The following is a 21,451-nucleotide window of genomic DNA, read 5'->3' as shown; positions in this document are numbered from 1 at the left end:
CATGCACCGAGGTTTGTATCCTTATTATTAATTTCCATAGTACCCAGTCTTCTAGCACTAAATACACAGTGCTGTAAATGTCTGTTTACTATTTTATTTTATATGCTACAATAGACCATATATTCCTTGGGACAAAATGCCATACTGACCTTACTCATTATTATATGCTAAGTCAAATTAATTATGGATGATATATGTAATTAATAGAGAAAATAAACATTGGTTGGACAATTTTAAAAAGGAGAGTACACTAAAAAGATTATAAGATTAGGCAAAACTGAAAGCTAAAAAAATAAAAGAAACATACAAAAAAACTATACAGCACAAAGTTGATTACACAATAATACAGTATAAAAAAATAAACAAATACATGGAATGCTATTACTAGTAAAAGAGAAAATAAATGAAAAACAAAACAACAAAAATGAAATTCAAAAGTCTGTATCAAATTTATTGCTAAAATTCCAATAAAATATTTTGAATTGAACACTTAAAAGTTTAGTCCAGCCAGCATGGCTCAGTGGTTGAGCATCGACCAATGAACCAGGAGGCCATGGTTTGATTTCTGGTCAGGGCATATACCCAGGTTGTAGCCTCAATCCCCAGTATGGGGCATGCAGGAGGCAGCTGATCAATGATTCTCTCTCATCATTAATGTTTCTCTCTCTCTCTCTCCCTCTCCCTTCCTCTCTGAAATCAATAAAAATACATTTTTAAAAGTTTATCAGATTCTAAAATATGATAAAAGTTTAAAACCAGCAAGGTGAAAAAATAAGATATGGTAGATGCAAATCAATGATATGAGATACAGTATATTATTTAAATGCAAAATGGAAATATATATATATATATATATATATATATATATATATTTCAAATTTAACAAATTAGTAGCAATTTTTAAGTTTATCTTTGTACTGTTGGTAGTATTATAGATAATTCCTTTTAAAATTAATACTTAAGCCCTGGCTGGTTTGTTCAGTGGATAGAGCGTCTGTCTGCAGACTGAGGGGTCCCAGGTTCAGTTCCGGCCGAGGGCACATGCCGGGGTTGTGGGCTCTATCCCCCACAGTGGGGGGTGTGCAGGAGGCAGCCGGTCGGTGATTCTCTCTCATCATTGATGTTTCTCTCTCTATATCCCTCTCCCTTCCTCTCTGAAATCAGTAAAAATATAAAAAAAAATTAATACTTAATAAGTTAAATTGTCAAAGAGATAGAGAAAATTTACTTGAAGAGACTACAAATCAGAGTCTCCAAAAGCAACATTTTTTTGCCAGTGGGGAATATTTTTTGCACTTAGTTATCATCGTATTTATGGTTGTGAAAAGTAACAGTTGATTTCAGACTTGAGTTTCCCTGATTTCTTCTTTAGGTACCATTACTAATACAAACTTTACAGTTTTGTTTTTAAGGGAAAATAGATGGATTTACATCTATTCAAAAATAGAAAAAAATGCTTGTTTGAAAGTGATAACTGTCATAATTTGGATCTCATTTTTTTTTTCCCTGCAGCCACTGAACTATGAGAAAAAGAAGTCCTACACTCTCAACATAGAAGGAGCAAATACACACCTTGATTTTCGCTTCTCTCACTTGGGTCCTTTTAAAGATGCCACCATGCTGAAGATCATTGTCGGGGATGTGGATGAACCACCTCTATTTTCCATGCCCTCCTACATCATGGAAGTCTATGAAAATGCCAAGGTTGGAACTGTTGTTGGCACAGTTTTGGCACAAGATCCTGACAGTGCTAATAGCTTAGTAAGGTAAGGTATGCTTCAAAATTTTAGACATCTACGTATTTTGATTGTGTCATAGTAATTTAAAATTTATAAAATAATACTTAAATATGTGATATCTATGTTATTGTTCTATTATTACAATTAAATTATATTACTGATATTTTATCTGAGTCATGCAGTAGATGAGTTTCTGTCAAATGAAGAATATATGTAGCTATATCCATGAGTATATTTTTGACCACACAGATTAGATTTTCCACTTGACTTAATAGATATGAATATAACTGACTGGAAACATTTATAGAAATGAAGTTGAGAAACCTTGATCTCTTAGCGATAGGAAATATAGATGCAGTACAAAAGGGGAGAGGGTTGGGAATAAGGCTTATCTGCCTCCAGGTTCTGACACAATAGCTGTGTTCCTTTAGGAATCATCCACCCTTACCTGTAAAAGAAGAAAACGACTCTCTATCTCTCAGGTATTAGGGGAAAGAATTAAGCATTGTGTATAAAGTGCTAAGCAGAGTGGCCTGCACCTAGTAGTCACTTACTAAATGTCCAAAGCTGCCTAGAGTGCTCACTTAGAGACTAGACGCTGTCACTATAGGACAGCATATGGGAATTCTGGAGTCTTGATGGACTAGTTGTGTGATCTGATATAGTTATTCAACCTTGGAATGTAAATTCCAAATATACGAACAAGGAATAATAATACTGCATAAATATGCTGATATAATTAGATTAGGTTGATACAAAGTAATTGGCACAGTCAGTAAGTGCTCAGTAAATATTTTATTATGTTAGTATGTCATGCCGTGGAGATTATTAAAATGTTATTGTATAATCAGAAAGATTTTTTTTTGGTCTCAATTATAATAAAATCAAAGACTGTATACATGTAGGAGAGTCTTAAGTTACCCTGGATTTATACCCTTGACTAATCCTAAGGCCTTAGGAAGTTGGAAAGTCTTAATAAATATGTCAGCTTTCCCCCATATTTATTCTGATTCCCTGAGTTCTCATCTATTTTTTAAATTGTTTTTAATGGTTTTTTTTTTTATTGATTTTTAAAGAGAGAGGAAAGGAGGGGGATAGAGAGATAGAAACACTGGTGAGAGAGGAACATCATCAATCACATCATCAGTCGGCTGCCTCCTGCATGCCCCCTACTGGGGATCAAGGCCACAACCCAGGCATGTGCCCTGGCCAGGAATCAAACCTGCAACCTCCTGGTTTCTGGGTTGATGCTCAACCATTGAACCACACCTGGCAGAGAGAGTTCTCATCTATTTTAACAAAAGCTAATAGAGTAATCATTTCCATTGGTATCTACATAAGGTTTGTAAAGGCTCTCAATTTCCTTTTATGTAAGCATGATTGTTTCAGCTTAAAAAAAAGAAGTCCACAGTAACCCTGCATGGAGAGAACCAATGTTATGTGCACAAATGTGTGTATTCAACAATCCTGCTTCATCTGTGAGTGTAGGAGTACCCTGTCAACTGGTACCCTCTCTCACACTGAGAGCAAGAGCTGGACACTGCTTGAAGAAGCAGGACGGACAAGTACACAAAATAGTATGCATTAGCCCAGTTATAGAAATCGATATGTAAGGAATAGAAGTAGGAGACAACATAATTAGTTTTCCAACCAGAGAAAAGCCTGCTATGCTCCAGCATTACATAGAATGCCATCTACATATATAAAAGCCACAGTGACCAAACAAATGGTCGACCAGTTGCTATAACATGTACTGACCTCCGGGGGGAAGATGCTCAATGCAGGAGCTGCCCCCTGGTGGTCAGTGTGCTCCCACAGCAGGAGAGCTGCTCAGCTGACCCATGGGTGCCAGACGCAGGGCTCACGGCTGTCCACTGCAGCCTGGAGGCCTCCGTGGAGCTGCAGCGAGCCTACTGAGCAGTGGCAACGGCAGGTGCAGTGGGGTCAGGATGAGCAGGAGTGGCAGGTGGTGTTAGGCTGCCGGTTTTGGCCTGATCCCTGTAGGCTATGCCGAGGGACCCCACAAGTGCATGAATCCATGCTCTGTGTCTCTAACATTTAAATGACATTTCTGATACTTAACAGTAAGTATAATTTGTTCAACTATATTAAAAACTATAGCAAAATAAATGATATTTGCAAATGTGGCCCATTTATTACAAAAGGAGCCAACACCTTTGAGAATAAAAATATTTCATGCTATTAGTTTCACATAAAGTATTTGATAAACTTTAGTAAGCCTTTTTTTTAAAATATTAAGATGCTAATAATGTAGTCTATACCTTTTAATTAAAAGAGGTGTGAGGTACATTCAGTTTTAAAAGAGATATTTAAAGCACCTTATTTGGTTATTACAATAGTCCTTATAATAAAGAAATTAGTGCATGCACACACAGCAGCTACAGTTTGAAGTCCAGTGGAGAGATAAACTGGAAAAAATTGCATTCTTTGATAGGGAGATAAAGGTATGAAGGTGTGCATGGAAAGAAAGCGCGCACAAAATCTTATAGACATAATGAGTTGAAGATTGTAAGGTTCAAAACTCAGGTTAAGGATGAGACAGATGAAGAATAGAGAAAATCTATGTAGTTTTGTGTATATGAGGAGCATAGGTTACCTGTGTGTGAAGGGCAAGTGCTGAGATTGTAGAAAGAAGCGAGGCAGAGACCATGATAAGGCTTTGTGCTGACATCTTTGAAATTTATCCGGCAGCAATATCAAAGGGGGAGAGAAGAAAAGACAAAGTATGAGCCATTATAATCAAAGCAATGGTGGGAGCTTTGCAATTCAAAATAAATAATAATGAATTTTTTAAATGCTATGAAGAGTGGCATCTCTGTGCCCAAAGGGTAGGTCAGAGGAAGAAACATTGAGGTCAGAGACAAACTTCTTTCACTGTTGCTCTGTAGATGCCAACATATCCCAAAGCACCTATTCCACATGGCACAGTGACTCTCATGCAGTTTCCCCACTAGAGGACATTTGACAATGTTTAAAGACATGTTTGGTTGTCACAACTGGGTGAGGAATGCTAGTTACCTCTGAGTAGAGACCAGGGATAATGCTCACAAACAAGAATTATCTGGTCCAAAATGACAGTAGTCTGAGGTTGAAAAACCTTGATACAGAAGAAACTAAACTGGTTTGTCCATTGGTAAAACTGGAGTGCTAATTATACTCTTGGAAAGAGTTTTTGAAAAGAGATTTTTGGTGTTTCTAGTTTCTTGGGATACCAATTAGAAAGGATACATGCACCCCTATGTTCAAAGCAGCACAATTCACCATAGCTAAGATTTGGAAACAGCCTAAGTGCCCATCAATAGATGAATGGATTAAAAAACTGTGGTACATCTACACAATGGAATACTATGCCGCGGTAAAAAAGAAGGAACTCTTACCATTTGCAACAGCATGGATGGAACTAGAGAGCATTATGCTAAGCGAAATAAGCCAGTCAGAGAAAGATAAATATCACATGATCTCACTCATTTATGGAATATAATGAACAACATAAACTGATAAACAAAAACAGATCCAGAGACAGAGAAGCATTGATCAGACCATCAAACCACAGAGGGAAGGTATGGAAGGGTAGGGGTAAGGGGGGAGATCAACATAAGGACTTATATGCAAGCATATAGGCCTAACCAATGGACACAGATAACAGGGGGGTGAGGGCATGAGGGAGGGGGGCATGCGAAGTAATATGGGGATAAGGAAACATATGTAATAACTTAATCAAAAAAGAAATTAAAAAAAAAACAAAAAATGAACTATAGAGATAATAAATAGTCAAATAAATAAGTACAATAGAGATAATGACATAAAATTAGGTTTCAACCCATCCTCCTTTTTACTTCCAGCATAATGCACATTTCTTCCTCCAATTATAGTTTTGCTTGTTTTCACTGGTTTCAAACCCTATGATTTTATTTATCTCAAGAGATATCATAAATTTTCTAATAATTTTCCAAACAACACACTCAATTTCAATATGTACTATTTGTAGTTCTAAAATATGGGTTCCATAGAAACCACTGTTGACTTTTGGAGGGCTATCACAATTACAAAAAAAAAAAAAAATTAAAATCATTCATTGGAAACAATCATAACAGAACAAGCACATCTTTTGGAATTACTTTTAAAAAAACAGTGGTTAAAATAAAATCTAGCCTTTTACTTGGGAAATATATTATGGGCTATTTTAATATTTGTTTGGAACAATTTATATGGATATATGCATTACTCATGGACACAGACAATAAGGTGGTGAAGGCCTGCGGTGGGGGCGGGGGTGGGCTAGAAGGGGCCAATGGGGGAAAAAGGGGACATATGTAATACTTTCAACAATAAAGATTTTAAAATTAAAATTAAAAAATTTAAAAAAAGAAGAGATTTTTGAGAAATGTATACCAGTGAGTATGTTTCAAATACATTCACAGCCATGTAATATTTCAACCTATACATTTTTAAATAAAATAAATAATTTATGTATAATGAATTGTCCCATGATATTATTAATTGCCTCAGTAATTGCTCTGTACTATTAGGAGCATTAATCGAACACTGCCATGTTAATTGAACATCCCACTTGTTCGGATGCAAAGATGATTCGTGTATTGACTCCAAATGCTAATATTGAGAAGCACAAGTCTATTAGCATATGCATTATTCTTTCTGCTTTGTTTTGGTTAGACAACCAAAATAAATCCTTCTAAAGCTACCTTAAAATAATTAGATTCCTTAGCTGCTTTTGCAAGGTATAATTTGCATAATATTTATTCTTGATTTCAATAAAAGTATGTCATTCATATGGGCCTCTAGCTGCAAACAGTGAATAAAAAACAGAAAACATTAACAAACACAAAAGCAAACCTTATACTTCCACCTTTCTTAGGGACTAAACATTTGTACTAATTAAGGAAAAGCACAGTGAAAAGATGTACCTTGCCATGTGCCCTGAAATGCAATTAACTCCAAGTCTGTAGAATTGATAATGAAAGGGAGTTTGAGTCTTAACAGGCATTTGTGAAAAGCTTCCTGACTTCAGTCTTTTGTATTTCAATTTTCTAAATTATTAGTAAGACTCTTCAGACTTCTAAGAGCATACCATGTCTAGCTTTTGTCTCTTTCAACTCACAACAAGAATGTGCAATTGGCAGCAATATAATCACCACCTTTAAAAAGAGTAAAATCAGAGCCAGGCTATTTACCTGCAATGAAGACACCCTCAATTTAAACAGACTGCACTCAATTGCTGGCATGCTGCAAGTGGAAATCAGAAACTCCCCCATAGCTGTGGAGAAATGAACAATATATTTATATATTTTAATCTTCACCTGAGGATATGTCTTTATTGATTTCTTTTTTAGAGAGAGAGGAGGGTGGAGAGAGAGAGGGGGAGAAACATCGATTTGGGAGAGAAACATTGATTGGTTGTCTCCATACAGGACCCAACAGGGGATGAAATCCACAACCTGGGTATGTGCCTTGACTGGGAATAGAACCAGCAACCTGTTGGTGTACAGGACAATGTGCCAGCAAACTGAGCCATCTGGCCAGGGCGAGATGAACAATCTTTGGTTGTACAAGAGGAGCTAGAGAGCTTTCTGGAAATGTGATCTTGTGACTATTAAAAATAGTGACCATTTATGGCTTGTTATCTGTAAGCTAGGGGCTTTATATAGCATTCCAAAAACCTGTGTAAGAATTCTGAGGAGTCTACAGATGAAGAAACGAAAGCTCAAAATGTTAAGTAATTTGGCCAAGTTTACATAGTGATAAAGTGGCAGATCCAGAATTTAAATCCAGTTTTGTTTTACCCCCAAAACCTTGTTTCTTTGTTTTTAAAGCCAGAATACCAGGCCTATTTTTTTTAACCAGGCCTCTTATATATTTAAACAACAACTTCTATTAATAATACTAGTCATAAACAATTGCATTTGTAGAAGTCAAAGGTCATAAAGTAAGAAACAGACTGATGTTTTACATGGTCAGAAAGCCATTGAGTAAAGCCAAGACCTCAGGTCTACTATTTGGATGCACTTCATACATTGGATAAATGAGATGATGAAAAGAGTCAAGCCTCTTTTTATAGTACAACATATGGTGGTAAATGTAATACTACTAAAACGTATAATACTTGATTTAGTACAACACAAAGAAATTATTGAAGACCTCAATTAACAATTTCTCATAAGAGGAAGAGCTTTAGTGTAATCTCTATATACATTCTGAATCTATATATACATTCTACCATCCTAACTTCTTTCCACTCTGAATTAATATCTGTATTTATCTATATATTTACTTATTGTTGATAACTTTTTTTATGGTTTCTTTGTATAACTTTACAGCAATCAGAAGGAAATAACAAATATTGTGTTTAATTGTTTCAAATTTCAACATGACCCTAGTTAGGAAGCAATAGCCCATTTATATGCTAACTTTAGGAATAAAATTGTGATTAGAGTTGAAAATATATGCCAAATTTTTTAAAAAAAATTCTAAATTATCTTTAAAAAAAAAAACAAGTGTTGCAGAGAATTAGAAGTGTTTACTCTGCCTATTTTGAGTTTACTTGTAGCCTCAATGAGCAAGTGTCCCAGTATAATCACCGTGTTCTTTATTCTTGTTTTCTATTTTATTTTATTTTTTCCATCACCATTATCCTCTCTGTGCCCTCTTTCACTTCCACCCACCCCGTCTAGCCCACAATCACCACACTGTTGTCCATGTCCTTGGGTTCTCTATATTTTTTTCTTTTTTGACTGCATTATTTTTGGTGTGTTTATTGTTGAGATTTTGTTGTTATATTATTTTATGTTTCTCTGAAATTTTCACATAGCTCATGATGAGATGGGAATTAGAAATACCACATTAATATTAAATGTTAAAACAGCAAAATTAAGAGATATTTCATAATAATAAGGTTATATTGCAAAGTTCAACAGTAAAAAATATCATAATTAAGGTTTGAATATAGGATTCAAACTTTTGAAAAGAAAGACAAAGAATAACTAGAAATTGTTTCAAAATATATTCATGTTAAAGATATCATCTGATATATGTTTATAGACCAAATTTGCTTATAAAAGTTTAGTTTATTGAAAATCTAGTACAGTTTAATTAGAATGGCAAGCTTAATATACCCTGATCAAAACTGTCATAGCCATCTTTTTTATTTAATTACTAGAGGCCCAGTGCACGAAATGCGTGCATGGGTAGGGTCCCTAGGCCTGGCTGGCGATTAGGGCTGATCAGAACCTTCCTTCCCTGGCTGCCAGCTGCTGTCTCTGGCCTTCCTTCGTTCCGCACCTCCCCCTGGTGGTCAGCGTACATCATAGTGGGCAGTTGAACCCCTGGTCAGTCGAACTCCTGAGGGGACAAATTGCCCCTGAGGGGGCAATTTTATTATGTAGGGTTGTTGTTCTTTCTCTTGATTTATTTTTATTTTTTCCATTACCATTTATTCCCCCTATATCAGTGATGGCGAACCTTTTGAGCTCGGCATGTCAGCATTTTGAAAAACCCTAACAACTCTGGTGCCGTGTCACATATAGAAATTTTTTGATATTTGCAACCATAGTAAAACAAAGACTTATATTTTTGATATTTATTTTATATATTTAAATGCCATTTAGCAAAGAAAAATCAACCAAAAAAATGAGTTTGCGTGTCACCTCTGACGCGCATGTCATAGGTTTGCCATCACTGCCCTATATCCTCCTCCACTTGCACCTACCAACCTACTCCCCCCCATAATCACCACATAGTTATCCATGTCCATGAATGAATTTTTTTCTCTTTTTTTTTCTTTTTTGCTCAATCTCTCTCCCCCCCTTATCCCCCCTACCTCAGCTGTCAGCCTGCTCTCTATCTATGATTCTTTCCTAATTTACCTATTAGTTCAGATTGTTCACTAAATTCCACATCTGAGTAAAATCATATTGTACTTGTCTTTCTCTGACTGGCTTATTTCACTTAGCATAATATTCTCCAGGTCCATCTATGCTGTCTCAAAGGGTAAAATTTTCTTTTTTATGGCTGAGTAGTATTTCATTGTATAAATGTACATAACTGTTTTATTCTCTTATCTAATGGACACTTAGACACTTACTAATGGACACTTGGACTGTTGCCAAATCTTGGCTATTGTAAATAACACTGCAATGAACATAGAGGCACATATGCCTTTTGAATTAGTGTTTCAGGTTTCATTGGATAAATTCCAAGAAGTGGAATCACTGGGTCTTCTAATACAAGGGAGATAACTCTTTAAGGATGTTGAATACCAATCAAGTAAAGATAGAGAGAAAGCAGTCTCCTACTTAAAGCCAGAAGTCTTTGTCTGTAACTGGCATTTTACAAATGTATCACATTTCATATAGCCAAGTTAGCATATTTACATTGACTAAGAACTTTACTGCTAAATGTCATGTAACTATGACATTTGAGAATGTAAGGAGACCTAAAAGTGATTGAGAAAAACGTGTTCTTATATGGAAGAAGATATCTGTAAACTGAGGACCAACTGACTGGCTCCAGATAACACAGTTAAGCCATCATAGAGATTCAATCAGAATATGGTCATTTCCATGCTTTAATAAAGGTACAGAACACCTGTAAACTTTTTCCCATTTTTTGGTTCAAATTCATCTAACAGCCTGGCCTATAGTAGTGACCTCCCCAAATCACAGCCCTGACTCAGGAAGAGAGCATAGTTTCTGGGTGGTCTGGTTTCATTTAGCCCCGGAATGAATAGCTAAATCCTGGCTTAGGGTCACTGTTTTATTAGACTACTGACTGGAGACTAAACCGCCTAATAGCTTTTAGGTGACTATTTCAAATAAATTTAAAAAGTTTTAAATGGTTCCACAGCATTTCTAAAACTCAGGATTATTAGAATGTATGATATCTTAGTAACTTAGAGGAGTAAATAACAGATGGGGAAACACGATTTCTTATGCCAGAGTTTTACTTCAGTTAGATCAGTGGTTCTCAATCTTCTGGCCCTTTAAATACAGTTCCTCATGTTGTGACCCAACTATAAAATTATTTTCATTGCTACTTCATAACTGTAATGTTGCTACTGTTATGAATCGTAATGTAAATATCTGATATGCAGGATGGTCTTAGGCGACCCCTGTGAAAGGGTCGTTCGACTGCCAAAGGGGTCGCGACCCACAGCTTGAGAACCGCTGAGTTAGATGCTTTTGTTTCATTGGATCCCTTTGGTTCAGAAAATTCAAAACCCTTCCAAAATAGCTCTGTGCTCTGTGTGCCACCCCTTTTATGAAGCACACGGTGCTCTTTATCAAGTGACAAGATCCGTATGTTTTGGAAAGATTATTTTCTGGATGCATGGCTTGTGGGATAAATTGTATCCCAAAAATGAACAAAGGGAACCTTATCTTTTTTAATGAATCTGAGCTATGCCACAGCTGTTTGATTGTTTGTTTGTTTGGTTAAAGACAAGGCCAAGCTGCTGAAGTATCCCACAGGGTGTATATGGATTAAACTCGATCCCATCTATTAGTCAAGGTCAGTCAAACTTACAAATACAGCTGATTGGGAGGCAAAAATCTCAAATAAATCTGCTTTACCACTCACGTTCTGTGTCTGCAAGTATCTAAAGTGTGACATGTGAGAGAAGTCTCCTAGACTTCAAGCCAACTGATGTTTCTCCAAGTAAATCACTGTAAGATTTTCAGTGCATACATTTTCAATTAGTTTATTATGGTGAAATGGACAAACTGTAATCAAAATAGTAAATGTTTCTGAGGAGTGAAATTTTGTTATTGAAATGAAAAATAACTCTTCCAATGCACTTCAATATGACTATAATTTTCTTGAGTCTATACCTACATAATCATAGGGGAATTGAGTGCCAGATGATGAACTGGGTAATTGGTTTAAAATAGCTTCTCTTGAAGAAAATAAAAATATGGGAATAAAGGTAATTGCTACTGAAAGTGACTGTTTCCTATCATTATAACTTGTTTGCCTCTTTGTTGGCCTATTTATTCTAATTTGAATAATGAATTTTCATCTTATTTCAATATAATGCATTTTATTTTCAATTTTGTCATAGAATTAATGTAAACATATTTATTCTCTGGCCACCAATCATATTAGTTTGAAATACTTTATTTTTCTTTTTTTACTTACTCATTTCCCTAACTAAATCAATATCTAAATAATTTTCAGGGTTTGCTGATTCTTCTTCTTTAATATTTTTATTTCCTGTACTCCCTCAAATAAATATTTTAGAATGAATATAGAAAGCCTCCAATATTGTCTTCTCTTTAGAAAAGGAGCTTATAAATATTATGTAACAGACCTAGATTATATTTTAATCTCTTGCACTAAGAGCTCCTTGATAACATTTCCATCACTCTGTGCCTCAATTTTCTCCTCTGTAAAAATAGCCTATAAATAATAGTAATCTCATGCAGTTGTTTTGAATATGTAATGAACTAGTATTTAGAAAACACTTCAAGCACAAAGCAGTACATTTTAATTGCTCAATAAATGTTAGCTTATATTACCTGTTACAGATTGCTTTTGTATGTATATCAGTTTTCTTGCAGTCTCACATATCACCCCTATATAGTCTTTATTATGGAGGAGAGTAGAATTTGAAGAATATTTTTAAATGTCTTGTCCAGTTACGTATACTCTAGCGTCGGTTTACACTGGCTTACTGTTGAAAACTGTGAACTGGAATATAAAAAATTCTCAAAATTCTAATTATTTTTTTAGGTTTTACCATTAATCCCAATTTAGAACCTATATCATTTAGGCAAATGGTTACCAGATATTATACTTGCTGGATGTTTTACAAAATATTAAATTAATATTATCATTTGCATAAAAAACCCACCTATGTATGTAAGTTCATAAAGTATTAAGATGCCATGTTTGCCTTTTGAAGGTTTGTAAAAGGAAATAAATGGATTTTATTAAAAAAAAATAGAGGCCCAATGCATGAAATTTATATAAGAGTAGGCCTTCTTTCTTCCCCTGGCTGCAGGCACTGGCTTCCCTCTGGCACCTGGGACCTGGGCTTCCCTCTGACCAGCAGGCACCTAGGACCCGGGCTTCCCTCACAGCCCTGGCTTCATCAGAAAGGTCGTCCCAGAAGGACATCCAGAAGGATGTCTGGTCTAATTAGCATATTATGCTTTAATTATTATAGATTATTTGATAGTTACCTACTAAGAATATTGACATCTATTTTTTATTGTTTGATGAGCAGCTTAATGGAGCCATGCCACTTTTTAAGTTTTAAATAGTTAGCATTACATTATTCTATATTTAGTCTCTGAATATAGTTTTGAATAGTTTCTTTTTTCTAATATTTCTCTTTACCCTTCTTATTTGTATGGCTAGGCAGAAATTCAAGGTTAGTTAAGCAGAACTATTTAGTTCTTCTTGAGTTGAAATTCAATTGCAACTCCACAAATAAGACTCTTGGGACCCAAGCATAGCTGATATTTAGCCCTTATGTTGCAGATATCTCAAGGGTGTTAGGTTGCAAAGAAAATTAAAATTTAAATAATAAGAGTCAAAGGACACAGCTCTAGCATTATACCTACCATTTTCAAACATATTTAAATACAGGTTTTTATTCTTCAAATTCAAATAAAACTATATTTATTCTAAAAGCGTTTAATAACTCATACTAGCCCTTACATTAGAAAGCTCTGCGTAAAGTGTGTAAAAGAGAGGGGATTATTCTGATAAAGAAATTACACATTTCAGATTCTTTATTTTGCCTACAAACAGAAAAAAAAAAAACCATTTTCTTTCAGACTGATGGTTCTGAAGTGATCAGATTTCTAAAATGGGGCATATTCTTCCATATTTCATAGGGCTGTATTGATAGAAACATAATCTGGACTTTTGTATTGAAACAGGAAACTTTCAGGTTGAATAATGATTCGATTTTGGGTCCCATTTTCAGATGCAGGAACTGTTGTTCTCTAGAGAGTACCCCCAAATGCAAAGTTTCTTGAAGACAGGTTCATAGTAACTAACTTTAGATAATACATGGGAGGGCAAAAGTAGGTTTACATTTGTGAGTACACAAAACTCAGAATTCATTATTTTATTATTTACTTATTATTGCATTACTTATCATTATTAAATTACTTTTGCCCACTCCTGTATAAAAATCAGAATGCTAATTGATTATATTTTAAGGGATGCTATCTTTTTCGCTCATCAAATCTTCTCACGCCTCCTAAGCAGTTGAGCATCGGGCCTCTAGGTTAGTCATATTCGGGGAAGGTTTTTTGTGTGTGATATGAATTCAAGTAAAAGAAAAAACTAAAACAGTTTCAGTGTGCCATGGCCTAATGGTTTGGAGAGCTCAATGACATAGCTCTTTCCCACTATTCTGTAGTGTAAGAATCTGGTGTCTCTTCTTTGAAACAGATTTGCCTTATACTTCTTGTTTAAATTGCTTTTTTATGTTGCACTTCCTTCAATTAACATGTAATTAATATTAGAGCAAGAGTTCACAACAATGTCTTATTTTTGGTCACACAGTTACAAGTGATACCTTTTGTCCCTTTATATGTGTTATTTTCACTAAGCGAGCTCCTACATTTTAGTGAGATGCTCTATAGTCAATCTGCATGGTATTATTAATTTCTGCAATGTTTTGGCATGTGTATGTATACACGAGTTGTTATAAGGTTTCACACTTTAGCAATATATTCTAAATGGCTTGTTAATATCTGCCTATCAGAGACATGGGTTGTTTTCCAATTATACTCTGTTCTAGAAAGGAAGATGAATTCTGTGATATTGCCGTACAATTACCTAGTCAATATATTTGCCCAAACTTCTGAGATTTTCCTCATGAAGAAGGGTTTCTGTTACTTTCAATGGAAAGTCTTCTATCTGTGCATTGGAGCCCAATCCTACTCACCTTTTTAGGTATTTCACTCTTTCAAAATGATAACTTCCTTTAAGAAAGACAATGCTTAATATTTCCCTTCACAGAAAAAATAATAATTTGTTGAAACTCACTTCTCTGATGACATAAGCCTTCATTTTTTTCTGATCTCTTTTTCAGGTAACGATGGCAAGCAAAATGTCATAACTCATGGGCTTCATATTCTCACATTCAATATATTCTTGAATCCACTACAATAACAATCCCATCATTTCATATTTTATTGAAACTTTATTCTCAAGTTAACCAGTCGTGTCCATCCTGCCAAATCCAATCAACCTTTACTAACCTCACTTAGCTTAACAGAATTCACCAGGGCTGCCCATTTATATCAATTCTTTCTTGGTTTCTCTATCGCCTCGCCCTCCCACTTTTTCTCTTCCTTTCAGCTGTTTCTCTCCTTTTGCTAGCACTTTCTTTACCCAGATTCTGGGCTGCTTTAGACTCAAAAGGTTGAGTGCTGTAGTGCCCAAATCTTGTATTTCCTTTATTCTTACAATTCTCTCCTAAAGGAGTTTGTACCATTCCCATTACCTTAAATTTAGGCTGATATATCTCAAATTTATATTTCCTGTTCAGAAAACACAAATTTCACACCCACACCTAACTCTCTGCTTTTTATTACACATGCTTATCTAATTAATTGACATCGAAGGCATAATGGGTTAAGCCTTAAGGTGGTTGATTCCTCTCAAATTGATTTCCTCCCAAAGAGAGTATTTTCCTTAGCTCTTCTTTAAAAATATTTTTATTGATTTCAGGGAGGAAGGGAGAGAGAGCTAGAAACATCAATGATGAGAGAGATCATTGATCAGCTGCCACCTGCACGCCCCACATTGGGGATAGAGCCCACAATCTGTGACTTCCTGGTTCATAAGTCAATGCTCAAACACTGAACCACACCGGCCGGCCTCCCTTACCTCTTTATCCAGATCAGTAAGTGGGCCTATCCATTACATGGTAGATCACACACACACACACACACACACACACACACACACACACACAAGTTACTGTGATCGCTACCCTTTACTAATGCCACTTCAGCAAAAAGTTCCATAGGTTGTGTCTGATATATACCATTATTTTGTACAGTTGTTTCCATTCCCTTCTTTTTCCCCCACCTTTGTCCAAAATAGCGTAATTTATATTCTGAATTGTTTTTGCATTTCTACAATCCAAGATTTAAAGTAGTCACTGTGATTTTTTTTCATAAAATAAATCGTGTATGGGAAAACCATTGCTTTTTTAAAAAAGCAGAAATTCCTTACCATGTGCTGCAGGGCTTGTCCATCAAACTCCTTCATTCTGCTGGCTACATGGAAAGATACATTTGTTTCTAAAGCAAGTCAAACTTTTTCCTGAAGTTGGATCTTTGCATGTTGGTTTATCATATTCAAGTATTCTTCCCTTGGCACTTTCCGTATAATAGCTCACTTTTTATTCAGGTCTAAGATAAAATGTTACTTAAACTGAGACTAATGCAAAGGGACGAAGTATTAGAGGTTTAGGAGAGAAGCCTTTTCTTCTCTCCTGATGGTTTGGAACATTTTTAGAACACATGATTGTTTATTATATTATTTATTCATACTTATGTGCATTATCTATTCTGAATAATGTGAAATCCCAAAACTTGGGGGTAAAGAAAAAAGTAATTTAAACCCAAAGTGTATGCCACTGTGAGTTAGCTGAGGATCAGCTGAACTGAGCTGGCTTTTGTTTGCTGGCTCTGTTTATCTCCAGTGCGTTCCATCCTGCGCCTGTTCATTTACTAGGAGGTTCTGCCTGAGGCTGGGCATCCTGAACTGGGACAACTCTGCCCTTGCATCTCCATCTTCCTCTGGGGCCAGTGCACTAGCTCTGGCATGTACTTCTCATGGCAGTGGCCAAGCACAAGAGGAAACATGCAAAGACTCATGAAACCTAAACACAAATATGGTCTAGGTAGGACACCACTGCTTTCAAATCATTCTATTGCCAAAGTAAGCTGGAGGCCACTCCTACTGTGAGAGGGCCCTGCCGAAGTGTATGAATTGGAGAAGGAAGAGTTGTGGTCAGTAATGCAACCCACCTTCCATTTATTTCATTTCTCATTCATTGACTATGGACATATGATAACAATGAAATGTGTTTTTTTTTCATTTTATATTTATGATCAAACCTCAGCTACAATGAAACTCTAATATAAATTAGTCTCTGACATCTCCTTCTATCCTAAAATGTTTGTACATGTAACAATGAGAAATTTCATTACACATTTGATTTTTTTTCCAATATACTATTGACTTCCCAGAGGTGATTTTTTTCTCTACTTTATTAATTATTACATTTCTACTGTCTACTACTCTATTCATGGAATTTGGTAGCTATTTTTTAATTAGTAATTAAACCAAGCATATCATTAAAGACAAACTGAGATAAAAAAATAATTGATGTCAGTCTATGCAAATGTAAAGTTGCCAGTCAAATCTTAAGAGCCAGACATAAAAGTTAAATATATGTGTTTAAATATTTGAGTATCTCACTTGCTTCAGTTTTATATTTTTTATTATAACAGCAAGAAAAAATACTTATCTATTTTCTTATCTAGATACTTCATTGACTACAATGCTGAAGATGACAGGTTTTTCAATATTGATGCCAATACTGGATCTATTAAGACTACAAAGGTTCTTGATAGAGAAGAAACTCCGTGGTACAACATCACAGTGGCTGCTTCAGAAAATGGTAAATGACTTGACTTTATGTACGATAGGAAAATATGTCACCGTACAGGAAGATTTATTCTGAGATTTCCTCATAAGCAGGTCTCTTACCATTTTTATTTTTGACGCCAGGATCTAAGAGAGTGCACAGAATGTATTAGATACAATTTCACACGTTGTCAGACACAGTGAATACAGCATATCTATTCTCCTTTACCTTAATCCTGGCATAGTGGTGAAAAATTGCATTGTGGACACTTAGCCCTCATGTTTGAGTCAAAGCATTTGGCTCTCCTTCTAACTGTGCTTATATCATACTTGTAAGTAAGTCATCAAAAGGCTAGATAGAAGAACAGTTCTTCACACATTTCAGTTTAGGAGAAAAGGAAATGAAAACTGATCATTGCTCTTGAATAATTTCATCATTATAACACCCCTCCTCAGGCTTCAGTTAGCATTTAGAAAACTTATTGTAAAGTAATAACTTGGAATTTCAATAGGCAGGACTACGCCCTCTTTGAGAGAAATATAGGAGATACAGAATAATGCACTATGGTTAATATCTAAGTTCAGAAAAGCACAAGCATAAATGTCAATAATTATTTGTGAGTTTAAAAAGTTGTAGAAGACTGTGTTCAAATGAAATTAGAATAAAACTAAGAAAATGGATTTGTCATAACAATGAATTCTTTCTTTACATATTAAGTGATAAACCAAAGTCTAAATTACCCCAGGTCTAGAATTTATGTTTGCAGAAATTATATAGGCATTTAGAAAAGATTTCTATGATATATATATATATATATATATATATATATATATATTCATTAGAAATACACACACACATATATAATCAACTTCACATTAAAAAATAGTGCTATAGAACATGAAATTATGCTCGGTTTTGGGGTTTTTTTTTGCCCTCAGAGGTTATGCCTCCTCTATGTTCTCCGTTCTAGGAAGCCACTAATCTAGATTCTATTTCTCTAAATCAGTGATTTTCAACCTTTTCATCTCATGGCACACATAAAATAATTATTAAAATTCTGTAGCACACCAAACTATAGTATATTTTATGCCGATCTGACAAAAAAAAAGGTATAATTTTTATTCACTCACACAGGATGACTGTTGTGTTGACTGTCGTCATTTTTACATTTGCCCTTCTAAGGGAAAAGAGGTCAGTGCCCCTGACTAAATAATTAGGTAGTGCATGTTTTAAAAATTCTTGTGGCACACTGGTTGAAAATCACTGCCTAGTTGTTTTAGTCTGTTCAGGCTGGTAGGTGCTTTAAATAATAAACTTATTTGTCACAGTCCTGGAGGCTGGGAAGGCCAAGATCAAGATGCTGGCACATTCCCTATCTGGTGAGGACCAGCTTCCTGTTTCATCCATGGCTTCTGCCTAGTGGTGTCCCCACAAGGCAGAAGGGCAAGGAAGTTTTGGAGGTCTCTACTGTAAGAACACTAATCTTAATGATGAGGCCTCCACCCTTATTGCCTAATCACTTTCCAAAGACCCCACTTCCTAATACCATCAATTGGGTGTTAGGTTTCAACATATGAATTTTGCATTCAGTCTATAGCAATACATTTACCTATTATTGGCACTTCATATAAAAGAATCGTGTAATCTGTGGTCCTTTATTACTGGCTTACTTCTCTTAGGATAATGTTTTCAAAGTTCATCCACATCATGGCATATCATTAACTTATTCTCTCTTATTGCTAAAAAAAATATCCCATTGTATAGATATACCACATTTTATCTATCCACTAGAGGCCCAGTGCATGAATTCGTGCACCAGTGTGGTCCCTCGGCCTGGCCTGCGGAATCGGGCCAAAATCAGCTCTCCAACATCCCTGGAGGGATCCCGGATTGTGAGAGGGTGCAGGCCAGTCCGAGGGACCCCATCGGTGAATGATTGTGGCTGGGGAGGAATGCAGGAGGTTGGCCAGCCGGAAGAGACCGCAGAAGGGCTCCAGGGGTGTCCAGCCCATCTTGCTCAGTCCTGATCAGCCAGACCCCAGCAGCAAGTTAACCTGCCTACTGGTAGTCAGTGCATGTCATAGCAACTGGCCGACCGGTCGACTGTCTGCCCCCTGGTGGTCAGTGCATGTCATAGGGAGCAGTTGAGCAGCCTTAGCATATCATTTGCATATTACACTTTGATTGGTTGAAGGGACTACCGGACAACTGGACACTTAGCATATTAGGCTTTTATTATATAGGACTCATCACTTGATAGACATTTGGGTTGTTTCTACTTTTTGCCAGTATGAATAATGTTTTGACTATTAATGAGAAAGTTTGTGTATAGCCATGTCTTAACTTATTTTGGGTATATATCTGGGATTGAGATATGGAAATTATATTTAAAATCAGAAGAACTTAACTGCCAGTCTGTTTTCCAAAGTGGTCACATTTTACATTCCCATCAGCAGTATAGGAGTTCAATTTCTCTATATTGTTACCAATATTTATTATTATGTATCTTTTTTATTATAATCATCCTATGGGTGTGGGTGATTGTGGCTTATGCAATTTTATAATGTCCTTTGAGACAAGTCAATAAGTATACTATGTTAGACTTTTTATTTTACCTTTTATGAATATTCTACGTGTTTTGCATCTATAACATTTGCTCAAGTAGCTTCCATTTAGATTTTTTTCAACATCATATTCTCTTTGAAAATAAGCATTCACTAATTACTTTTAAATGAGTGTTATAAAGAATAGATGAGTGGGTTCATTTGTGATCATTTTAGTTAATCTTCTTTTTCAAAATAATCACAATAGGTGTAGAATTGCATGTTCTTTGTCACCTGAGGAAAATTTCATGACTGTTAAATGCTAAGGGCTCATTAAAAATTAGTTGATAAAATAAAGGAATAAGTGGTTTAATCCAGAAAGAGGTGATGAAAATATTATAAAGATCCATAAAAGATTATGCAGTTCTTTTGGAACTGGCTCCCTGTGTAGAATATGGAAGGGACAATTTTTTGAAAAGGATGACTGTGTTTGTCAGAACCAATAGGAACTTATTTTATAATAAAATCAAGTCCAACTCTAGTGGTGTTTTGATCAAAAATCATACTTTAGGTTGCTCTAAATCTTACCTCAGTCCAAATAATATTTGTATCAAGTAGAAACTAATTTATGACTATACATGAGTTTATATATATCATGAAAATTGTATTATGTGCAATCATTACCAAAGGAGAGGCCCATTTTCACTGAATTAATGCCTAAAATATATACTTACTTTTTTAAAAAAACTATTTGCCTGTACTTTAAATGGGTAATGAGTTCATACATATCTGCTTAGTAAAACAGTATAGTAAATTGCAGTACCCTGAATTTTATAGATGCTAATAAAAAAGCCTAAAAGACAACCCAATGAGAAATACTAAAATGTAATTTAATCCTAATCCTAAACATGTATGTAGAATGAGCAACAGATAATACTTTATAGCCGTATGGCGAGACTGTTTAGAAAACTGCACTCTGATGCCCTGATTACTTAGCCTAAGTGCCAGTTAAATATTGGAGGCTCTTTCATGTACAGTTGTTTGTAAGTGTTAACCTCAACACCAGCCACATTATTCATGTCTTTTCTAGTTTATTCTGTTGTGGAAATGCAATTGATACATTTTTTCAGATTGAATTTTTGAAAGCCATTATATGTTAGAACCGTTTAGGTTCACGGCACAGTTGAGAGGAAGGTACAGAAATTTCCCATATACTCTCTGCCCATATGCATGCTATTGTCAATGTGCTTATTTTGTTATATGAAATTTAACTTTCACAAACTTGTTCATATTTGCAATTTCCCTTAGCAAGAAAAGAATTTCTTATTGGCACTTTTTCCTTAGCACACAAAGAAATCGGTATCACTTTAAGCATGATCAAAAATAATAAAGTTCTCTTCTGACATATCTGTCTATACATGGATGCCTCAGTGAATTAGTTACCTATTTTCATATAACAGATTACTAGGAAAGAGCCAAAAACAATTCAATTTGTTCTAAGGTAAAAT

General features: G+C 35.3%; 1 protein-coding gene across 2 annotated transcripts in view; it reads left to right on the top strand.

Annotated features, from left to right (window-relative positions):
* The window catches only part of CDH18 (cadherin 18), a 517,801-nt gene that overhangs the window by 453,999 nt on the left and 42,351 nt on the right, over positions 1–21,451 (top strand). For both annotated transcript variants that reach the window (XM_081089750.1, XM_081089751.1), the window contains exons 7-8: positions 1,513–1,766; positions 17,297–17,433. In XM_081089750.1, coding sequence (XP_080945876.1) covers positions 1,513–1,766; positions 17,297–17,433 — 391 coding nt within the window. The remainder of the gene's footprint in view (positions 1–1,512; positions 1,767–17,296; positions 17,434–21,451) is intronic.

Source organism: Myotis nattereri, assembly GCF_964212035.1.
Source record: "Myotis nattereri genome assembly, chromosome: 4".
In the NCBI taxonomy this organism is placed as follows: domain Eukaryota; kingdom Metazoa; phylum Chordata; class Mammalia; order Chiroptera; family Vespertilionidae; genus Myotis; species Myotis nattereri.
This window is presented reverse-complemented; position numbering and strand designations above follow the sequence as displayed.